Source organism: Hyperolius riggenbachi, chromosome 4 (assembly GCF_040937935.1).
Source record: "Hyperolius riggenbachi isolate aHypRig1 chromosome 4, aHypRig1.pri, whole genome shotgun sequence".
Classification (NCBI taxonomy): Eukaryota; Metazoa; Chordata; class Amphibia; order Anura; family Hyperoliidae; genus Hyperolius; species Hyperolius riggenbachi.
The window spans coordinates 367,611,249-367,630,151 of record NC_090649.1 but is presented as its reverse complement, the minus strand read 5'-3'; the positions used below and the strand labels follow the sequence as shown (position 1 = coordinate 367,630,151).

Below are 18,903 nucleotides of genomic sequence, written 5' to 3'. Positions count from 1 at the left end.
TCGGCAACAGATATATAAAAGGAAAGAATCAAGGCCTGAGCTAGTGTGAAATCCCCGGGGTCCTGCCGGTTCAAAGCACACATGGACTGACTAAGGTCTGGAGCCTTCACAAGGAAGTGTTATCTAGAACAGACAACGTGAGACTGGCAGCACAAGGCTTCGGAAGCCTGGGAAGGCAGGAAGGCCACACCCCCAACCTGCCCAGCAATCAGGATCAATGCGTGTCAGCTGACAGGTGATCAGCTGACATGCTTCCTAAGGGCATAAAGGACACGCCGCTGGCCGCGCGCACGCCTGCCCTCACTCGTCATCTGACTTGTGCAACAGCGCTCCCCTGCCAGAATGGCGCCGACGCTATCCGCGCTGATGCGGCTGGACGACCCGGAAGCCGTGGATGCGCTGCCGGCTGCGACGGCAGAGGTATGCTTTGCCAAACTGACATTACCCCTCCCCTGAGGCGTGGTCTCCGAACACACCAAAGCAGGTTTATCTGGGTGAGAAACTCAGAAATTAGTTCATCAGCATGACAACTAGAAGCAGGAATCCAAGATCTTTCCTCTGGCCCATAGCCCTTCCAGAGTACCAGATATTGCAAGGAACTTCTGTTTTTTCTGGAATCTAGGATTCTCTCCACCTCGTACTCAGGTTCACCGTCAATGATTACAGGGGGAGGAGGAGAAGATTCCGCATCAGAAGCAGATTTAAGAAGAGACACATGAAAGGATTTGGTCCCTCTCATGGAAGCCGGAAGAGACACTTTATGGCCTTTTGCACACTGCAAGCGATTCCGATTCAGATTCCGTTTTTTAATCAGTTTTTACATCTGATTCTGATTTGCAGTGTGCAGGGAGCAAACTGCAAATCAGAATCGGAATCGGATGTAAAAACTGATTAAAAAGCGGAATCTGAATCGGAATCGCGTGCAATGTGCAAGAGGCCTATAAGTTACTTCATTAATTTTCTCAGAAAAGACAGACGGATGTCCAACGTTCCCGTCAGGGAGACGTCAAACAATCACTAAAGTGTCAGCAGAAGGCAGAACTGACACTGCTATACAATACAGAGAATGGTCAGGCAAATCGAGTCGGCAACAGATCAGATAAGCAAGGTACAAAATCAGAAGACAATTTCAGAGTAATTATTCAGGCAGTGGTCGGCAACAGATCAGATTGGCTAAAGTACAGAATCAGGAGACAAACCAGAGTGAGTATTCAGGCAGAGGTCGGCAACAGATCAGATTGGCTAAGGTACAGAATCAGGAGACAAATCAGAGTGAGTATTCAGGCAGAGGTCGGCAACAGATATATAACAGGAAATAATCAAGGCCTGAGCTAGTGTGAAATCCCCGGGGTCCTGCCGGTTCAAAGCACACACGGACTGACTAAGGTCTGGAGCCTTCTCAAGGAAGTGTTAGCTATGCTTTGCCGAACTGACACAGAGGCAGCGGATTAACATAAACAGTGAGAGTAAATTAACAATATGCAGGATACATTAAGAGCAATACAGTAGCGAGAATATTCTTAACGATCGTTAGAGAATAATGCCGAAATCTAACATTACATAACATATTCATGCGATAATAAAAGTATGAACTACATGCCACTTGTCGTGACAGCTATCAGACCGGTTTGGAGAACAGATATACTGAGGATGTAAATGACTTGGGATATCACACCTGTCCATTCAAAAAACCTAAAATAGACTGGACAGTGGTGTATCTCATTAAATCAGAGGTTTTAAGTAGAGTTGGGCCGAACCTCCGATTTTAGGTTCGCGAACCTGGTTCGCGAACTTCCGCGGAAGGTTTGGTTCGCGTTAAAGTTCGCGAACCGCAATAGACTTCAATGGGGATGCGAACTTTGAAAAAAAAAATAATTATGCTGGCCACAAAAGTGATGGAAAAGATGTTTCAAGGGGTCTAACACCTGGAGGGGGGCATGGCGGAGTGGGATACATGCCAAAAGTCCCCGGGAAAAATCTGGATTTGACGCAAAGCAGCGTTTTAAGGGCAGAAATCACATTGAATGCTAAATGACAGGCCTAAAGTGCTTTCAAACATCTTGCATGTGTATACATCAATCAGGTAGTGTAATTAAGGTACTGCTTCACACTGACACACCAAACTCACCGTGTAACGCAGCGCAAACAGCTGTTTGTGTAGTGACGGCCGTGCTGGACTGGTGCGCACCATGGCGAGAGTGCAGGTTTTGGTGGCTTTACAGCCCATATGGTCGCCTGGCTGATGTAGCTGAATGACAGAACAGTGACTGTCCAGCTGATCAAATTTGGTCTGACCACAATGAGGCAACGACCTTATTATCGTGGGTGTGCCCCCCGAGACACTCATCTAGGGTTCACAGCACAGGTATGCAGTGGTGGGTTCACAGCACAGGTATGCAGTGGTGGGTTCACAGCACAGGTATGTAGTGGTGGGTTCACAGAACAGGTATGCAGCCAGACAGGAACAAGTTAAGCCTAACTAATCTTTCCCTGAGAGACAGTCTGCAGCAGCTCGCCCTACTCTCACTAACGCAGGCAGCACACGAGTGACCGTAATGGCCGCCGCTGCCTGCCTTATATAAGGGGGGGGTGGGGCTCCAGGGGCTAGTGTAGCCTAATTGGCTACACTGGGCCTGCTGACTGTGATGTAGAGGGTCAAAGTTGACCCTCCATGTGCATTATGGGGCGAACCGAACTTCCGCAAAGGTTCGCCTGCGGGACGCGAACGCGAACCACTGAAGTTCGCATGGAACCGTTCGCAGGCGAACCGTTCGGCCCAACTCTAGTTTTAAGGTGGAAGATCCTATATACTGAGTGGTATATATTTACTCCTATGTGCACAGGAGGAGCGATCTGGATAGGTGGTGTGAATTTGTAGAGACAACAATTGTATGATGGTGGCGTGGTGCGGCTCTATGATGACCACTCACTGTGGTTAGTAGAATATCTGTGTAGACGGGGATGGGGTAGGGACAAGACAAAAGGGAAAGAGCGCACTCAATTTCAAACCAATATAGACGATAAGCCTCTCCGTGGAATATTCTCACCTCTATAAGTTGCTGACTCGCCCGTATGGGTTGGTCAGTGTTAGCGCTTTTATCCCTTTGTAGGCCAGGGACATAGGCTCTGGATACAGTGTTGTCGATCGCCTGCTGTCTCCTTTCGATCGTAGGATAACTCCGCCTTGGTACTTCCAAGTGTGGTCTCCAAGCTGGCTGGTACTTGTAGTCCTCCCGGTTTGGGGATAGGTTTTTTTTTTTCTTAATAATAATTTTTTTAATTTATTTTTTTTTTTATACAATTTTTATGTACTTTTTATATATGTGAGAATGTAAGGAATACTTTTATGCATAATTCATCTTTATTCACAGATCGAATTGTGGACTTTATAAATTATATGTTTATTGCATTGTGATGTGCAGGATTTTATACATTATGTCTTGTCCCTACCCCATCCCTGTCTACACAGATATTAAACCAGAGGAAGGGACTGCATTACTGACACCTGCCCTCCAGTGAGGACAGGGAAAGGCTTCAGGTCAGTTGTTAGTTTCATTTTAATGAAATGAGAAAGAAAACCAACCAAAAATCCAGATTCAGCACATTAAATAAAAGAGCTAAAGTGTAATAAGTATTTGATACCTTACAGCCCAAACAGAATTATGGCTCCCACAGATTTGCGGCCGTGTGTGTGTTGCAGGGGAGGGTTGGTCCTGGCCGAGGCCTAGCGCCTGATTTTTTAATGGGCGGGCCTTTTATTGAATATTTCACATGGATTATTTGTAAATGTTCATATAACAGATATTCAGGTTTTTAATAGGTATATGATATTCAGGTTTAGCAGCCTTTTCTGGATGTACACAGCATATAAGGGCATTCATAGCTCTTACCGTGTTTGTTATAAACTCGTGTGGACGTTTCCAACAATGAACCTTTAAATTTGCTGGCAGCTCAATCTTTCCTTCAGGATCATCAAATAAATGCTAAAACACAGAATGGTCCAGTTACTGTTAGGGAAATATTAATAAATTGTGCAGAGTAGATCATTTATCATTTTTAGAGGATAGTATAATAATAACTACATAAGTACAACTGCCCACTTCTAGAAAACAGTGGCATATTTAAATTTTTCAACAATTCTCCCATTCTTGTGTCACACATAATATTGCATACTTATGGCAGAACTGGAGCCCATGCAGCTTGCCAGCAAGCTAGGTCTCTAGAGACATTTTCTGTACTACGTGTGGCAAGCAAAGGAGGAAAACCTTCCAGCAACCAGGATTGGGATCAAACAGGGAGTGATAACAGTAATATAACACCCTATGTACTGCTGCACCAAGTGAAACCAATATGTTTATTAACGTCTAGCTTTTGTAATCAGAGTTATTTTGTTATTAATGTTCTTGATAGTATTGTTACTTTTCTTTACAGTATTAAAAAGGTTATGTTTAATCATGTGTGAACTTCTTTTCTCTAAATTTTCACAGTGTCTGCCATTCCTCAGACAGAGGAAATGCCTAGTCTGGATTATATCTTATTTTTTTTTTGGCTCCCTGACATTTGAAGTTGAAGGACAGTCTCTAGACCTTCTAGCTACAGCATGAGAATTTAACAAATATAGTGCTCATGAGTCAGGACAGGATGATGCCTATTTTCAACAATTTGTTAGAAAGGCTATAATAAACTAGCTGCTTATGAAGAATGCAGCAATGTAGAATGCAGGAGAAACATACTGTATATTAATTAGCAGACATAATGGCTAATGGCTCTTGGCTAATACATCAAGAATAAACAACAACTTTATTCATAGCTTACTTTACAGGCACAGGGTGTAATTAGAGTCATTTGATACTATAACACAAGCACCATGAGGTTATAGCTGGTAATGCATAGATATACACATAATAGACTGTTGTTGCTAAATACACATGCCAACACAGTTACACAACAAATATATGCTGAAAATAGTATTATGCAATTTACAGATCAAACAAGGCCTTAGCTCAGGGAAGTCAAACTGTAGTCCTCACACAATTTTAGCACAGCCCAAAATAATTGGAAGGACTAAATCAGGAAAGGAGTGGTTCATCAAGTAGAACACATTTCTCCAATTCTCAGTGCATTCTAAACACTGGCATAGATATAAGTCTCAAGGACTGGAGTTTGACACCTGTCCCTTAGAAAGGAAAAGAAAATCAAAGTTACTTCAGTGTTTCTGTCTTTGCTATTGCTATTGACTCAATGAGAGTATACTGTATCTCCCCAATTCCAATCTTTGATGATGATGACATTTTAAGTTTTGACTCATCCTCTTGTAGGGGCAAATGTTTTTTATTGCTGTCTTTGTGTCCATTGAGGAAAATTGTATTTACTTCCAACCCTTTCAAACCCACAGGAGGAGCCAGGACTGAGCTAACATCTAGTCGCAGAGGAACCAGACTCCCGACAAAGACACATAACCTTTTTTGGTATTTCAAACCGCTGTAACATGGTTTAGGTTTAGCTAGGCTTTAAAGCATCAATTTAGATACAAACAATATGTATAAAGACATTTGAAAAACAATGGCTGGCAGATACAGTATTGCCAAATGTCTGTAAACATAATTTAGATTTGTAGCTGGTAGAAGTCATGTATTTACATATGATGCCCAAAGCAGTATGGGCTGTGAAGCAGTATTCATGAAATGCAGCTTAACAGGACTATATCTCTTTTACATTTAGTAATCAAAATTTCCAACTAGGTCTGCAGCATAATAGCTTGAATTCCTGGATGTCTAGTGGAGTTATATTAAAGATGTGCTAGGTGATAATAGAATATTAACTTTTCCTGAGGCAAAAATATCAGGTAGAGAGATAACCATGTGCAGAGGAGATATAGCATACACCAAGCCACTACATGCACAATATAATATATTCAAGCCAGAAAGGTGTTGTAAGTCAAGCTATCATCATACATAATGGTGCATCTATTGACAAAATATATTTGCTTTGTAAAGATAATATACATTCTTATAAAGTTGTCATATTCCCTCATGTATAAAAACAGAGTTTAAATGTCCCTACCTTTAACAAATCAATATACGTAAATACATAGTAAAAGGAATAAAATTAACTTACTATGTTCTTTTTTGATCAAACAACCCAGATAGCAAATTATTCTGTAAACCTGACTGAACATGATCTGATTTGTCGTTTTTCTTCTAAGGAAGAAAACAGTTACCGGTATACAGTGGTGTGAAAAACTATTTGCCCCCTTCCTGATTTCTTATTCTTTTGCATGTTTGTCACACTTAAAGGAGTTCTTTCGCGAAAAAAGTAGGCAGTTAAAAAATGTGACAGATGACAGGTTTTGGGCCAGTCCATCTTTTTAAGGGGGACTCTCAGGGCTTTCTTTGTTTTCAATAGCATTTCCTGAACAGCAGTTTAACTGCCAAAATAGCAAGATACCAGCCAGCCTCCCTACTCACTTGCACACTATTTTGTCAGTTAGACTTTGCAACTTCTGTTCAGGAAATAATGTTGAAAACAAAGAAAGCCCTGAGAATCCCCCTTAAAAAGATGGACTGGCCCAAAACCTGTCATCTGTCACATTTTTTAACTGCCAACTTTTTTCGCGAAAGAACCCCTTTAAATGTTTCTGCTCATCAAAAACCGTTAACTATTAGTCAAAGATAACATAATTGAACACAAAATGCAGTTTTAAATGATGGTTTTTATTATTTAGTGAGGAAAAAAAACTCAAAACCTACATGGCCCTGTGTGAAAAACTGATTGCCCCCCTTGTTAAAAAATAACTTAACTGTGGTTTATCACACCTGAGTTCAATTTCTGTAGTCACCTCCAGGCCTGATTACTGCCACACCTGTTTCAATAAAGAAATCACTTAAATAGGAGCTATCTGACACAGAGAAGTAGACCAAAAGCACCTCAAAAGCTAGACATCATGCCAAGATCCAAAGAAATTCAGGAACAAATGAGAACAAAAGTACTGTCATTGAGATCTATCAGTCTGGTAAAGGTTATAAAGCCATTTCTAAAGCTTTAGGACTCCAGCGAACCACAGTGAGAGCCATTATCCACAAATGGCAAAAACATGGAACAGTGATGAACCTTCCCAGGAGTGGCTGGCCGACCAAAATTACCCCAAGAGTGCAGAGAAAACTCATCCGAGAGGCCACAAAAGACCCCAGGACAACATCTAAAGAACTGCAGGTCTCACTTGCCTCAATTAAGGTCAGTGTTCACAACTCCACCATAAGAAAGAGACTGGGCAAAAACGGCCTGCATGGCAGATATCCAAGGCGCAAACCACTTTTAAGCAAAAAGAACATTAAGGCTCGTCTCAATTTTGCTAAAAAAACATCTCAATGATTGCCAAAACTTGTGGGAAAATACCTTGTGGACCGCCGAGACAAAAGTTGAACTTTTTGGAAGGTGGGTGTCCTGTTAAATCTGTCGTAGAAGTAACACAGCATTTCAGCAAAAGAACATCATACCAACAGTAAAATATGGTGGTGGTAGTGTGATGGTCTGGGGTTGTTTTGCTGCTTCAGGACCTGGAAGGCTTGCTGTGATAGATGGAACCATGAATTCTACTGTCTACCAAAAAATCCTGAAGGAGAATGTCCGGCCATCTGTTCGTCAACTCAAGCTGAAGCGATCTTGGGTCCTGCAGCAGGACAATGACCCAAAAGACTCCAGCAAATCCACCTCTGAATGGCTGAAGAAAAGCAAAATGAAGACTTTGGAGTGGCCTAGTCAAAGCCCTGACCTGAATACTATTGAGATGTTGTCGCATGACCTTAAAAAGGCAGTTCATGCTAGAAAACCCTCAAATAAAGCTGAATTACAACAATTCTGCAAAGATGAGTGGGCCAAAATTCCTCCAGAGCGCTGTAAAAGACTTGTTGCAAGTTATCGCAAACGCTTGATTGCAGTTATTGCTGCTAAGGGTGGCCCAACCAATTATTAGGTTCAGGGGGAAATTTCTTTTTCACACAGGGCTATGTAGATTTTGAGGTTTTTTTCTCACTAAATAATAAAAACCATCATTTAAAACTGCATTTTGTGTTCAATTATGTTATCTTTAACTAATGGTTAACGGTTTTTGATGAGCGGAAACATTTAAGTGTGACAAACATGCAAAGGAATAAGAAAACAGGAAGGGGGCAAATAGTTTTTCACACCACTGTATATATATATATGTATATATATATATATATATATATATATATCATATATATATATATATATATCATATATATATATATATATATCATATATATATATATATATATATATATATATATATATATATATATATATATATATATATATATATATATATATATATATATCATGTTACAGTATACTACAAGTTTTTATTACATAGTGAATTTTCTGCACTCCAGTCAGGGATTCTCACAGTTTCTCAACATGGGCAGCTCCCTCCCCCCCTCAGACAAGCTAAAATTGAGAGCAGAGACCTGTCTGTGAGGGATAAACAAAGAACACACACATAGTTTGCAGGAGGCGTGGAAGGGGGATGCATAACTTCTCTCTATCACAGCAGAGGCAGTGCATTCCTCTCTGGGTCGACAAAGCTTGACAAAGAAAAGAAGATTCGATATATTACAGTGACAGTGCAACTAGAAAAGGCTGCAGTAATCCAGACCACATTAGAACAGGTATAGGAACGTATAGGATAGAAGAAATAAGGCTGACAATTTTGTTACAGAGTCTCTTTAAAATAATGTCCATGAAGTTACTTTAAAATTTCTGTCACACACGGAGATATGACTAGGAACTGTGCGAGTGCAGACTTACTGAATACATGTATGACCAGTGTAGAAATTGTATGAATGAATGGTATGTTAGAAACAGATATGATAGAATTTGTAGGATGAAAGAGCATTCCATCAGTGTTTATAAATATTATTAATTAAGGACTAAATAAGGACTGGTTCACACAGTTGGCTGCCAGCGTCTTGTTTCACTGTAGCCAAACTCTTTTTTGCAAGGGGGCAGAAAAGTGTTTGGCAACATTTCCCAACATTTGTTGTTGCCTCATGTTTTCAAACATGAAAGTAAAAAATTCAATAGCAATAATTAAAAAAAAGTCTCTTTAACTTTACACTAGATAAGAATTATTAACTAGTAGCACTAAAATACCCAACAGTGCTTTACAGAGTAGACAGACATGTTACCTTTTCTTTTCTATTTACACCAAATGGATATTCTTGCATTTCAGTGCAACTTTCGTGCAACTGTTCATTTTCACAGTGCAATTGAGTTTTTCCAAGGGTTGGTATGTAAAAAAAAATGAAAACAGGTAAATCACAAGAAAATAGCCTTTAATATGCAATTTTCTCGCATTCCAATTGACTTTTACCAAATCTTAAGTGCAGGAAAAATGCTGCATGCACTATGTTTGTATTCAGTGAAAAATCAAATTGCATCAGTGGAAAAAGGGCTTCGCAATATCAATGATAAACATGGCCACCTTGCGACAGGTTGAAACACATGTGGTACATAAATCAGCTCAAAATGCAGTCAGTGGAAAATAGTCCTAGTTGTCCCTGAAGAAATCTACAGTCTAATTCCTCCTATTGCCATAGTCTAATGTGCATACCACAATCTTTTTTGGCAATTTTGGAGGAAGCAGTTAACTTATCACTTTGCTTTTGGCATAGAGAAAACCCATGCAAACATGGGGAGAACATTCTGGCTGCGTACATCGTCTAAGCCAGGAATAGCCCCTTGCTCTATACTTACTTGTGTAGGAACTTTTCCGGCTTTGTCCTTCTCCTTTCCAGCTTTTCCTGTGTCCCATTTCTCAGCATTTATGTCCGTTTCACTCCATTCTGGCCATATAGAAAATCTTCCTTTTTTCAGTTCAATGGATGCAGTCACACTGGTAACCACTGAAGCCATGCTAGGAAAAAACATAGTTATAGTATTACAACCTTTATAAAAAAAATAGCTGATTGAAGCAGAATTACAGTCTTATGCCAGACTCCCAACATTCAAACCTGTCTCCCAACTTCTTATTGCCTACATATTACCCAACATGCCTTTCTCACACAGTAATGTAAGGAACAATTTACCCCATTTGTCAGTACAGTTCATGCTGGCAGGTTCAAAAAATATGATCAATGCAGTTGCCACCCAGAAGTTTCCTCCTTTGTTTAACTGGCAAACAGAATATTATCTTCTCTCTGTCCTTCAAAAAAAAAAAAAAAATGGTCTCACAACAGGGAGAGCTGAATTAACCACCTTGGCGTTCTATCGATTTCGCCAGGGTGGCTGCTGCGCACTATTTTTTGAATAATTTTTTTTTTAAAACATGTAGCTAGCTTAGCGCTAGCTACATAATTCCGCCCTCCCTTCAGAGTCCCTCCCACCCTCCCGATCGCCGCAGGCGCGAAGACCCGTCCGGAAATCCCGTTCTGAACGGGATTTCCTTTAGCGCTTACCCCGTCGCCATGGCGACGAACGGAGTGACGTCATCGATGTCGTGATATCACTGGGACTTCTGATCCACCCCTCAGCGCTGCCTGGCACTGATTGGCCAGGCTGCGCAGGGGTCCCTTAGGGGGGGGGGGGGCCGTGTTACGCGTCGGGTAGCAGCGGATTGGCGGCGAGCGTAAGTCACACGCAGCTAGCACTTTTTTTTTTAAATGATTAAAATCGGCCCAGCAGGGCCTGAGCGGCGCCCTCCGGCGGTTATGGACGAGCTGAGCTCGTCCATACCGCCAAAGAGGTTATGTACATTTCCTGTCATTGTCTTAAAAGTCACCAGGTGTAGATGAAAATAAATATTTGAACCTTCTCAGGGATTTTGCATTTGCACGTGTAGTGAGTTTAGGACGTTGTATGTGGAATTGCTGTTATATACCGTACCTTCTCAGTGTATTGCTCACACTTGACTGTACTGCTCTAGGCAGTGAAAAAGGCAATTCTATCAGAAAGGGGAGGAAGGTAGAGAAATCATAGCTTGATATCTGCTTTTCCTTTTAAGTGAGGTCCCAGCAGCTGGAAGTATAAAAGTGGACGCTTTTTGCACCAGTGCACTAGAGATCTAGCTTATAGGATCTGGTGGCTGACATATTTAGCAATGGGGGATAGATGGACATTATCACTAGTGAAAATACTGTATACTCTATAACATATTCCTTATTAGGGGTTGCTTTAGCTTAAAGAAATGTGCTCGTTATCATACTTCCATGTAAGAACCAGTGTTATGTGTGTACAGTGACTGCAGATTGTGCTTGTAACTTGCTAACAAAAACATTCTATGCTGCCCAGTATACATATCACAAAGCTATTATCCTCACAGTCATGTATCAAATCAATTTAATTTCACTCTCTGTATATTTAAGGCTACAGTGTTCAGGAGCCTTGTAATGCTACAAGTATACAGCATAGGAATAACCCAATATTAATGCCATAGCTACAGATCTCTAAGCCCCAATCCAGAGTTTGGACTGCGGACAACTGCCCACCCCCCACCCCCCCACACACACACACACACACAACTGCCCACCCCACACACACACGCAACTGCCCAACACACACACACACACACACACACACACACACACACACACACACACACACACACACACACACACACACACACACACACACACACACACACACACACACACACACACTTCTAGGCTTAGCCTGATACAAGAGCCCAATAATTCACACTACCATTAATAAAACAGCCTCAGTATAAGGGCCTCAGTTCAGCTAGGTTCCAGCCAGATAACATAGTCAGGTCCTTCCCACATACGGTAAGTTCAGGAAGCCATGCGCCTACCAGATACACGAATTAAGTAGGTAGCAATGTGACTCCCATATAGTGGTATTTACAGTTAGGTCCATAAATGTTGGAACATCAACACAATTCTAACACTTTTTGGCTCCATACACAACTAATTTGAGGGTGATCAAACCTTACAAAATGCAGATCTTACAAAATGCATCTCCTCATGTGGAGGAGTTTAGATACCCCCTGATGTCCTTTCGATGCTCACCATCAATTAGGGATAAAGTAGTCCATACTTGTGACCAACCACGGGATGGGGGCTTGGGGAGGGTTAGGAGAGGCACATATCTTTGTTTAAATTGCCATATGTGCAGTGATGTAATTAAAGGAAACTGCTTAGTTCATCTCTCCAGTGGCCACACGTTCTATACGAAGGGTTATTATACCTGTGATTCAACGTTTGTGGTGTATTTAAGTAAATGCCCGTGCGGTTTGGGGTATGTGGGCAAGACTACCCAGCCCTTGATGGATATAATATCGTTGCACAAAATGACTATAGGTGAGGGGAATGAAGAGCAGGCAGTTCCCAGTAATTGCAAACAAAGTGGACACAAGATAGCACAGTTGAGAGTACAGGTGATAGATCAGGTTCCTATGCATCAGAGAAGAGGTGATCGCAATAAAATTATTCCTTATTAAGGAAGCAGGGTAGATATGGAAATTGGGGACATTGGGGAGGGGAGGATTGAACAGGGAACATGATTTGCTACTATGTATATAATTAGGATAGATTGAATCTTAGGGCTTGATTCACTGGATAGTGTAATGGTTAAGGGCTCTGCCTCTGACACAGGAGACCTGGGTTCGAATCTCGGCTCTGCCTGTTCAGTAAGCCAGCACCTATTCAGTAGGAGACATTGGGCAAGACTCCCTAACACTGCTACTGCCTATAGAGCGCGTCCTAGTGGCTGCAGCTCTGGCGCTTTGAGTCCACCAGGAGAAAAGCGCGATATAAATGTTCTGTGTTTGTTCTGTGTTTGATTCACAAAGCGGTGCTAAATGTTAGCACGCTTGTGAAAAGTCCCTCTTCACGCCTAAACTGAGTTTAGGCGTGTAAAAACAAACTCGCGCGATAAGTATCGCACGCAAAAACTTTGAACGCGGTGCGATGAAACCAGCGGGTGCCGATGCGCCTATAAGGTCGCATGGGGTGCGACCTTAACGTCGCATATTGTGTCATTATAGGCGCATCGGGTCATTTTAAAAATGGTGCTAACCTAGTTAGCACCCTACTTTACTTTAGGCTTTAGTCTTTAGGCGTGCTAACTAGGTTAGCACCGCTTTGTGAATCAAGCCCTTAGTGTTGTATACTGTACTTGGAGTTGTGAGGGTTTTTGATTTAATATTGTATATATTTTTACTATTTCAGATGAACTCTGAGGCTAGCAGAATTGAGACGGCGGTCCTTATTAATATCTATGGGGATATGGAGCCGATGTTGCTGTGCAGGGACAATACAGTGGTTTGCAAAAGTATTCGGCCCCCTTGAAGTTTTCCACATTTTGTCATATTACTGCCACAAACATGAATCAATTTTATCGGAATTCCATGTGAAAGACCAATACAAAGTGGTGTACACGTGAGTAGTGGAACGAAAATCATACATGATACCAAACCTTTAAAGGGATACTGTAGGGGGGTCGGGGGAAAATGAGCTGAACTTACCCGGGGCTTCTAATGGTCCCCCGCAGACATCCTGTGTTGGCGCAGCCACTCACCGATGCTCCGGCCCCGCCTCCAGTTCACTTCTGGAATTTCTGACTTTAAAGTCAGAAAACCACTGCACTTGCGTTGCCGTGTCCTCGCATCCCCCCGATGTCACCAGGAGTGTATAGCAGAAGCCCAGTATGGTCTGTGCCTGCACAGTACGCTCCTGGTGACATCAGCGGGATCGAGGACACGGCAACGCAAGCGCAGTGGTTTTCTGACTTTAAAGTCAGAAATTCCAGAAGTGAACTGGAGGCGGGGCCGGAGCATCGTTGAGTGGCTGCGCGGGCACAGGATGTCTGTGGGGGACCATTAGAAGCCCCGGGTAAGTTCAACTCATTTTCCCCCGACCCCCCTACAGTATCCCTTTAAGAAAAAAATAACTGCAAAAGTAGGGTGTGCATAATTATTCAGCTCCCTGAATCAATACTTTGTAGAACCACCTTTTGCCGCAAATACAGCTGCCAGTCTTTTAGGGTATGTCTCTACCAGCTTTGCACATCTAGAGACTGAAATCCTTGCCCATTCTTCTTTGCAAAAAAGCTACAGCTCAGTCAGATTAGATGGACAGCGTTTGTAAACCGCAGTTTTCAGATCATGCCACAGATTCTCGATTGGATTTAGATCTGGACTTTGACTGGGCCATTCTAGCACATGGATATGTTTTGTTTTAAACCATTCCATTGTTGCCCTGGCTTTTTGTTTAGGGTCGTTGTCCTGCTGGAGGGTGAACCTCCGCCCCAGTCTCAAGTCTTTTGCAGACTCCAAGAGGTTTTCTTCCTAGATTGCCATGTATTTGGCTCCATCCATCTTCCCATCAACTCTGACCAGCTTCCCTGTCCCTGCTGAAGAGAAGCACCCCCAGAGCATGATGCTGCCACCACCATATTTGACAGTGGGGATGGTGTGTTCCGAGTGATGTGCAGTGTTAGTTTTCCGCCACACATAGCGTTTTGGCCAAAAAGTTCAATTTTGGTCTCATCTGACCAGAGCACCTTCTTCCACATGTTTGCTGTGTCCCCCACATGGCTTGCGGCAAACTGCAAACGGGACTACTTATGCTTTTTTGTTAACAATGGCTTTCTTCTTGCCACTCTTCCATAAAGGCCAACTTTGAGCAGTGCACGACTAATAGTTGTCCTATGGACAGATTCCCCCACCCATGCTGTAGATCTCTGCAGCTCGTCCAGAGTCACCATGGGCCTCTTGACTGCATTTCTGATCAGCGCTCTCCTTGTTGTGCCATACTCCTTCCATTTCTGAATGATCGATTGAACAGTGCTCCGTGGGATGTTCAAGGCTTTGGAAATCTTTTTGTAGCCTAAGCCTGCTTTAAATTTCTCAATAACTTTATCCCTGACCTGTCTGGTGTGTTCTTTGGACTTCATGGTGTGGTTGCTCCCAATATTCTCTTAGACAACCTCTGAGGCTGTCACAGAGCAGCTGTATTTGTACTGACAATAGATTACACACAAGTGCACTCTATTTAGTCATTAGCACGCATCAGGCAATGTCTATGGGCAACTGACTGCACTCAGACCAAAGGGGGCTGAATAATACAGAGCAGCTGTATTTGTACTGACATTAGATTACACACAAGTGCACTCTATTTAGTCATTAGCACTCATCAGGCAATGTCTATGGGCAACTGACTGCACTCAGACCAAAGGGGGCTGAATAATTACGCACACCCCACTTTGCAGTTATTTATTTGTAAAAAATGTTTTGAAATCATGTATGATTCTCGTTCCACTTGTCATGCGTACACTACTTTGTCATGGAATTCCAATGAAATTGATTCATGTTTGTGGCAGTAATATGACAAAATGTGGGGGCCAAATACTTTTGCAAACCACTATATATATATATATATATATATATATATATATATATATATATATATATATATATATATATATATATATACACACACACATACACACACAAACATCACTTCCTTGAATCAGCTGATTTCGGCGCGCGGCTTTGAGAGCCGAGCGCCGAAACTGGGCGCTGTCATAGCAGTGATGCTATGATGCGCACCTGCGACAACTCGGAGGGTGAATAGTATTTAATGCCGCCTCCGAGTTTAGCGGCAGCAGGCAGAGCAGTCATTCGGCTCTCCCCGCGCCGAACTGAGCGGCGCCGATATGACATGCATCCTCACTTCCTGGTTAGCGGCCATGTTTTTTGTTTGTAAACACTGCCTAAAACTGACGATTAAAAGCCAGGATTGCTGCAGGGAGCCGCAGCAACGGCAGAGGGATCCAGTCGATTGGCACTTTTTTTTTATTGTACAAATCGGACAGTACAGATTCTCTTTAAGAGAATAGAAGTCATTCATTTGGAAATTGAATTTGTGGGGATCAGTACCTACACACATCAGCCACCTGCTTTATTAACATTTCAGAGATTTTTTTGATTTTGTGTTTTGACTGGAGAACTGTAACGATCGGTGTAACACAGAGAGGGTCTGATTATTGGTGATCTGCAGTATCACCAAGAATACAGATATATACCCGATTATTGATGATCTGCAGTATCACCGATAATCAGATATATCACTAACCTCTGGACACCGGAGAGATATGAGTGTTTTGGTGCAACAGTAAATACTTTGAGAGCAATACCTGGAGAACAGGTATCAGAGCAGTAGGCTATACTGCAAAAGAGAACAAGTGTCTTCCAGTAACCTGAGAATCTCCCGAAGGGAGGAGCCAGGCCAGGAGATGGAAGGACCAGAGCGTTAGTGACACCAATAGGAGAGTGTCACTAATGATCCGTGAACTATCTCTAAGGTAGGGAGATAGCTCTCGAGGTCGAGCAAGCCAGGTCGGCAACACACGGACAGATAAGTACAAAGACAGGAGACAGATTCAGTAATCGTAAGACATGCAGAGTTTGGCAACAGAATATCAGATATAGTTATTATTATTATTATTATTTAGTATTTATATAGCGCCGACATATTACGCAGCGCTGTACAGTGTATATATATATCTTGTCACTAACGGTCCCTCAAAGGAGCTCACAATCTAATCCCTACCATTGCCATATGTCTATATTATGTAGTGTAAGTACTGTAGTCTAGGGCCAATTTTAGGGGGAGCCAATTAACTTATCCGTATGTTTTTGGAATGTGGGAGGAAACCAGAGTGCCCGGAGGAAACCCACACAGACACGGAGAGAACATACAAACTCTTTGCAGATAGTGTCCTGGCTGGGATTCGAACCAGGGACCCAGCGCTGCAAGGCGAGAGAGCTAACCACTACGCCACCGTGCTGCCCAGATATAGCGAAGTACCAAATCAGTAATCAGAAGAGTGGTCAGGAAAGCAGAAGGTCATAACAGATAATAAACAATGCCTAGTCTTGGTGTCTTGGTGTGAGCTCCGTGATCATCAACACCCTGGAACTAATCTGAAGTATAATAGAAAGATAATACAATTCCCTAGTCTGGGTGTGAGGTCCGTGATCATCAACACCCTGGAACTAGTCTGAAGTATAACAGAATGATAATACAATTCCCTAGTCTGGGTGTGAGGTCCGTGATCATCAACACCCTGGAACTAGTCTGAAGTATAACAGAATGGTAATACAAGTCCCTAACCTGGGTGTGAGGTCCTTGATCATCAACACCCTGGAACTAGTCTGAAGTATAACAGAATGATAATACAATTCCCTAATCTGGGTGTGAGGTCCTTGATCATCAACACCCTGGAACTAGTCTGAAGTATAACAGAATGATAATACAATTCCCTAATCTGGGTGTGAGGTCCTTGATCATCAACACCCTGGAACTAGTCTGAATATAACAACTGGTAACACAGAATCTAACAAAAGGTCTGAGTGCTTCCACGTAGTGATCGCACCGGCAGACAACCAGTGAATGACCAGCACCCAGTATATATAGCACAGCGCTCTCCAGCGCCTCCCCTAAGTGCTGGACCAATGGGAACTGGTTGAATCGTCAGCTGACCGGCTTGGTCAGCTGACTCCCTTCTGGCTGTCATAAAAGTTCTGCCTCTCAGCGCGCGCGTCCTTCTGAACCTGTGTGGACTATCAGTCCCAGCCACACCAGCCATGTGTTGTGTACCATCCGCCGCGCTGGACGCGGAACCAGCCACACCGCTATCAGGGCATGCGGCGGTTTCTCCGCGTTTAGCCATAATGGTAGATGTAGGCCTACGCGTGCAAACCGCCGCGTTGGACGCGGAATCAGCCGCCTTGTTCTGAACACACGTGGCGGCCTTTCCGCGTTTTCTCACAAGAGCATAGTGCATTGTGGTGTATTTGCATAACATTTGGATGTAGCGCTTATATTTAATTAGATCATTCTTCGTATTAGTGCGTTTTCTTTACAGTATACCTAAAACCAAATTAAATGCCACAGTAGTGATATTGTGACACTGACAGTGGGCATCTAAGTAACAATCTTATATTATACAAAATATGATCCAGGAACTGACAATGAATACATTCCACAGAGTTTGCCCTAGGAGTGCTTTGGAGCTTGTGCATAATTGTCCTGTTTCTTATCTCTCCCACATTATGCTCTTCCTAAAAAAGGAGTAAGTGATGCAGATAGAACATAGTGATCCTCTTATCTCTATTTCACTGGGGAAAGGAGAAGCATTCTTGCATTAAGAACAAGCTTTCTGGAGGCATGACATCTTTGTCCTATATCTCACTTGTTTTCTTTGAAAAACATGACAGAGAGGAAACAACACACTAGACAGTAATGTTTCTGTCCTTAGAGCCTGCAGACAAAGTTGTCACAATTGCACTTGCATTGCCAATCCACCACAAGTATTTCTTAAAAAATTGTGTAAAGGTTTCTGAAATCGAGCTGAATAGCACCAAAAATGGAGGCTCATCAGGGATGGACATTGAGATGCTCGATACAAATGTTATACTAATTGTATGCAAACGTATGCAGCTTGGAAATCGAACAATCAAATGCAACAACCCACTAATCCACAAGTTGCAAAAGGTTGATGGGTCAGCCTGTTACAGCAAACCTAGAGTTAGAAATTTCTTTGAGGCTTGATACTTAGCTAAGAAGAGGGAAGACTCTGGATAATATAGACTCTCCCCATTCCACCATCCGGCCCGTTGTTCCTCCATTGTCTGCCGAAAAAAGCTGTTTGGCCGAACAGCTCTTCAGAACTACTGGTGTCCTGCAGTAGTTCTGAGGACAGATGCATTGTTACTGTGCATGCATGAGTCCAGATTCACGAATGCAACTCATCCTTAAAACTACTTGGGGAAACAAGTAGTTCTGTAGGACTGTTCCACCAAGCTCGACAGTGGAGGAACCTTCACTCTTCTAAGGTAAGTATCTAACCTGAAATTGTAAG

General features: G+C 42.5%; 1 protein-coding gene across 3 annotated transcripts in view; it reads right to left on the bottom strand.

Moving 5' to 3' along the window:
• Positions 1-18,903, bottom strand: part of ADGB (androglobin) — a 480,816-nt gene that overhangs the window by 409,988 nt on the left and 51,925 nt on the right. For all 3 annotated transcript variants that reach the window (XM_068231985.1, XM_068231986.1, XM_068231987.1), the window contains exons 2-3: positions 9,775-9,934; positions 3,891-3,983 (exon numbers count right to left, since the gene is read on the bottom strand). In XM_068231985.1, the coding sequence (XP_068088086.1) occupies positions 3,891-3,983; positions 9,775-9,934 (253 nt within the window). The remainder of the gene's footprint in view (positions 1-3,890; positions 3,984-9,774; positions 9,935-18,903) is intronic.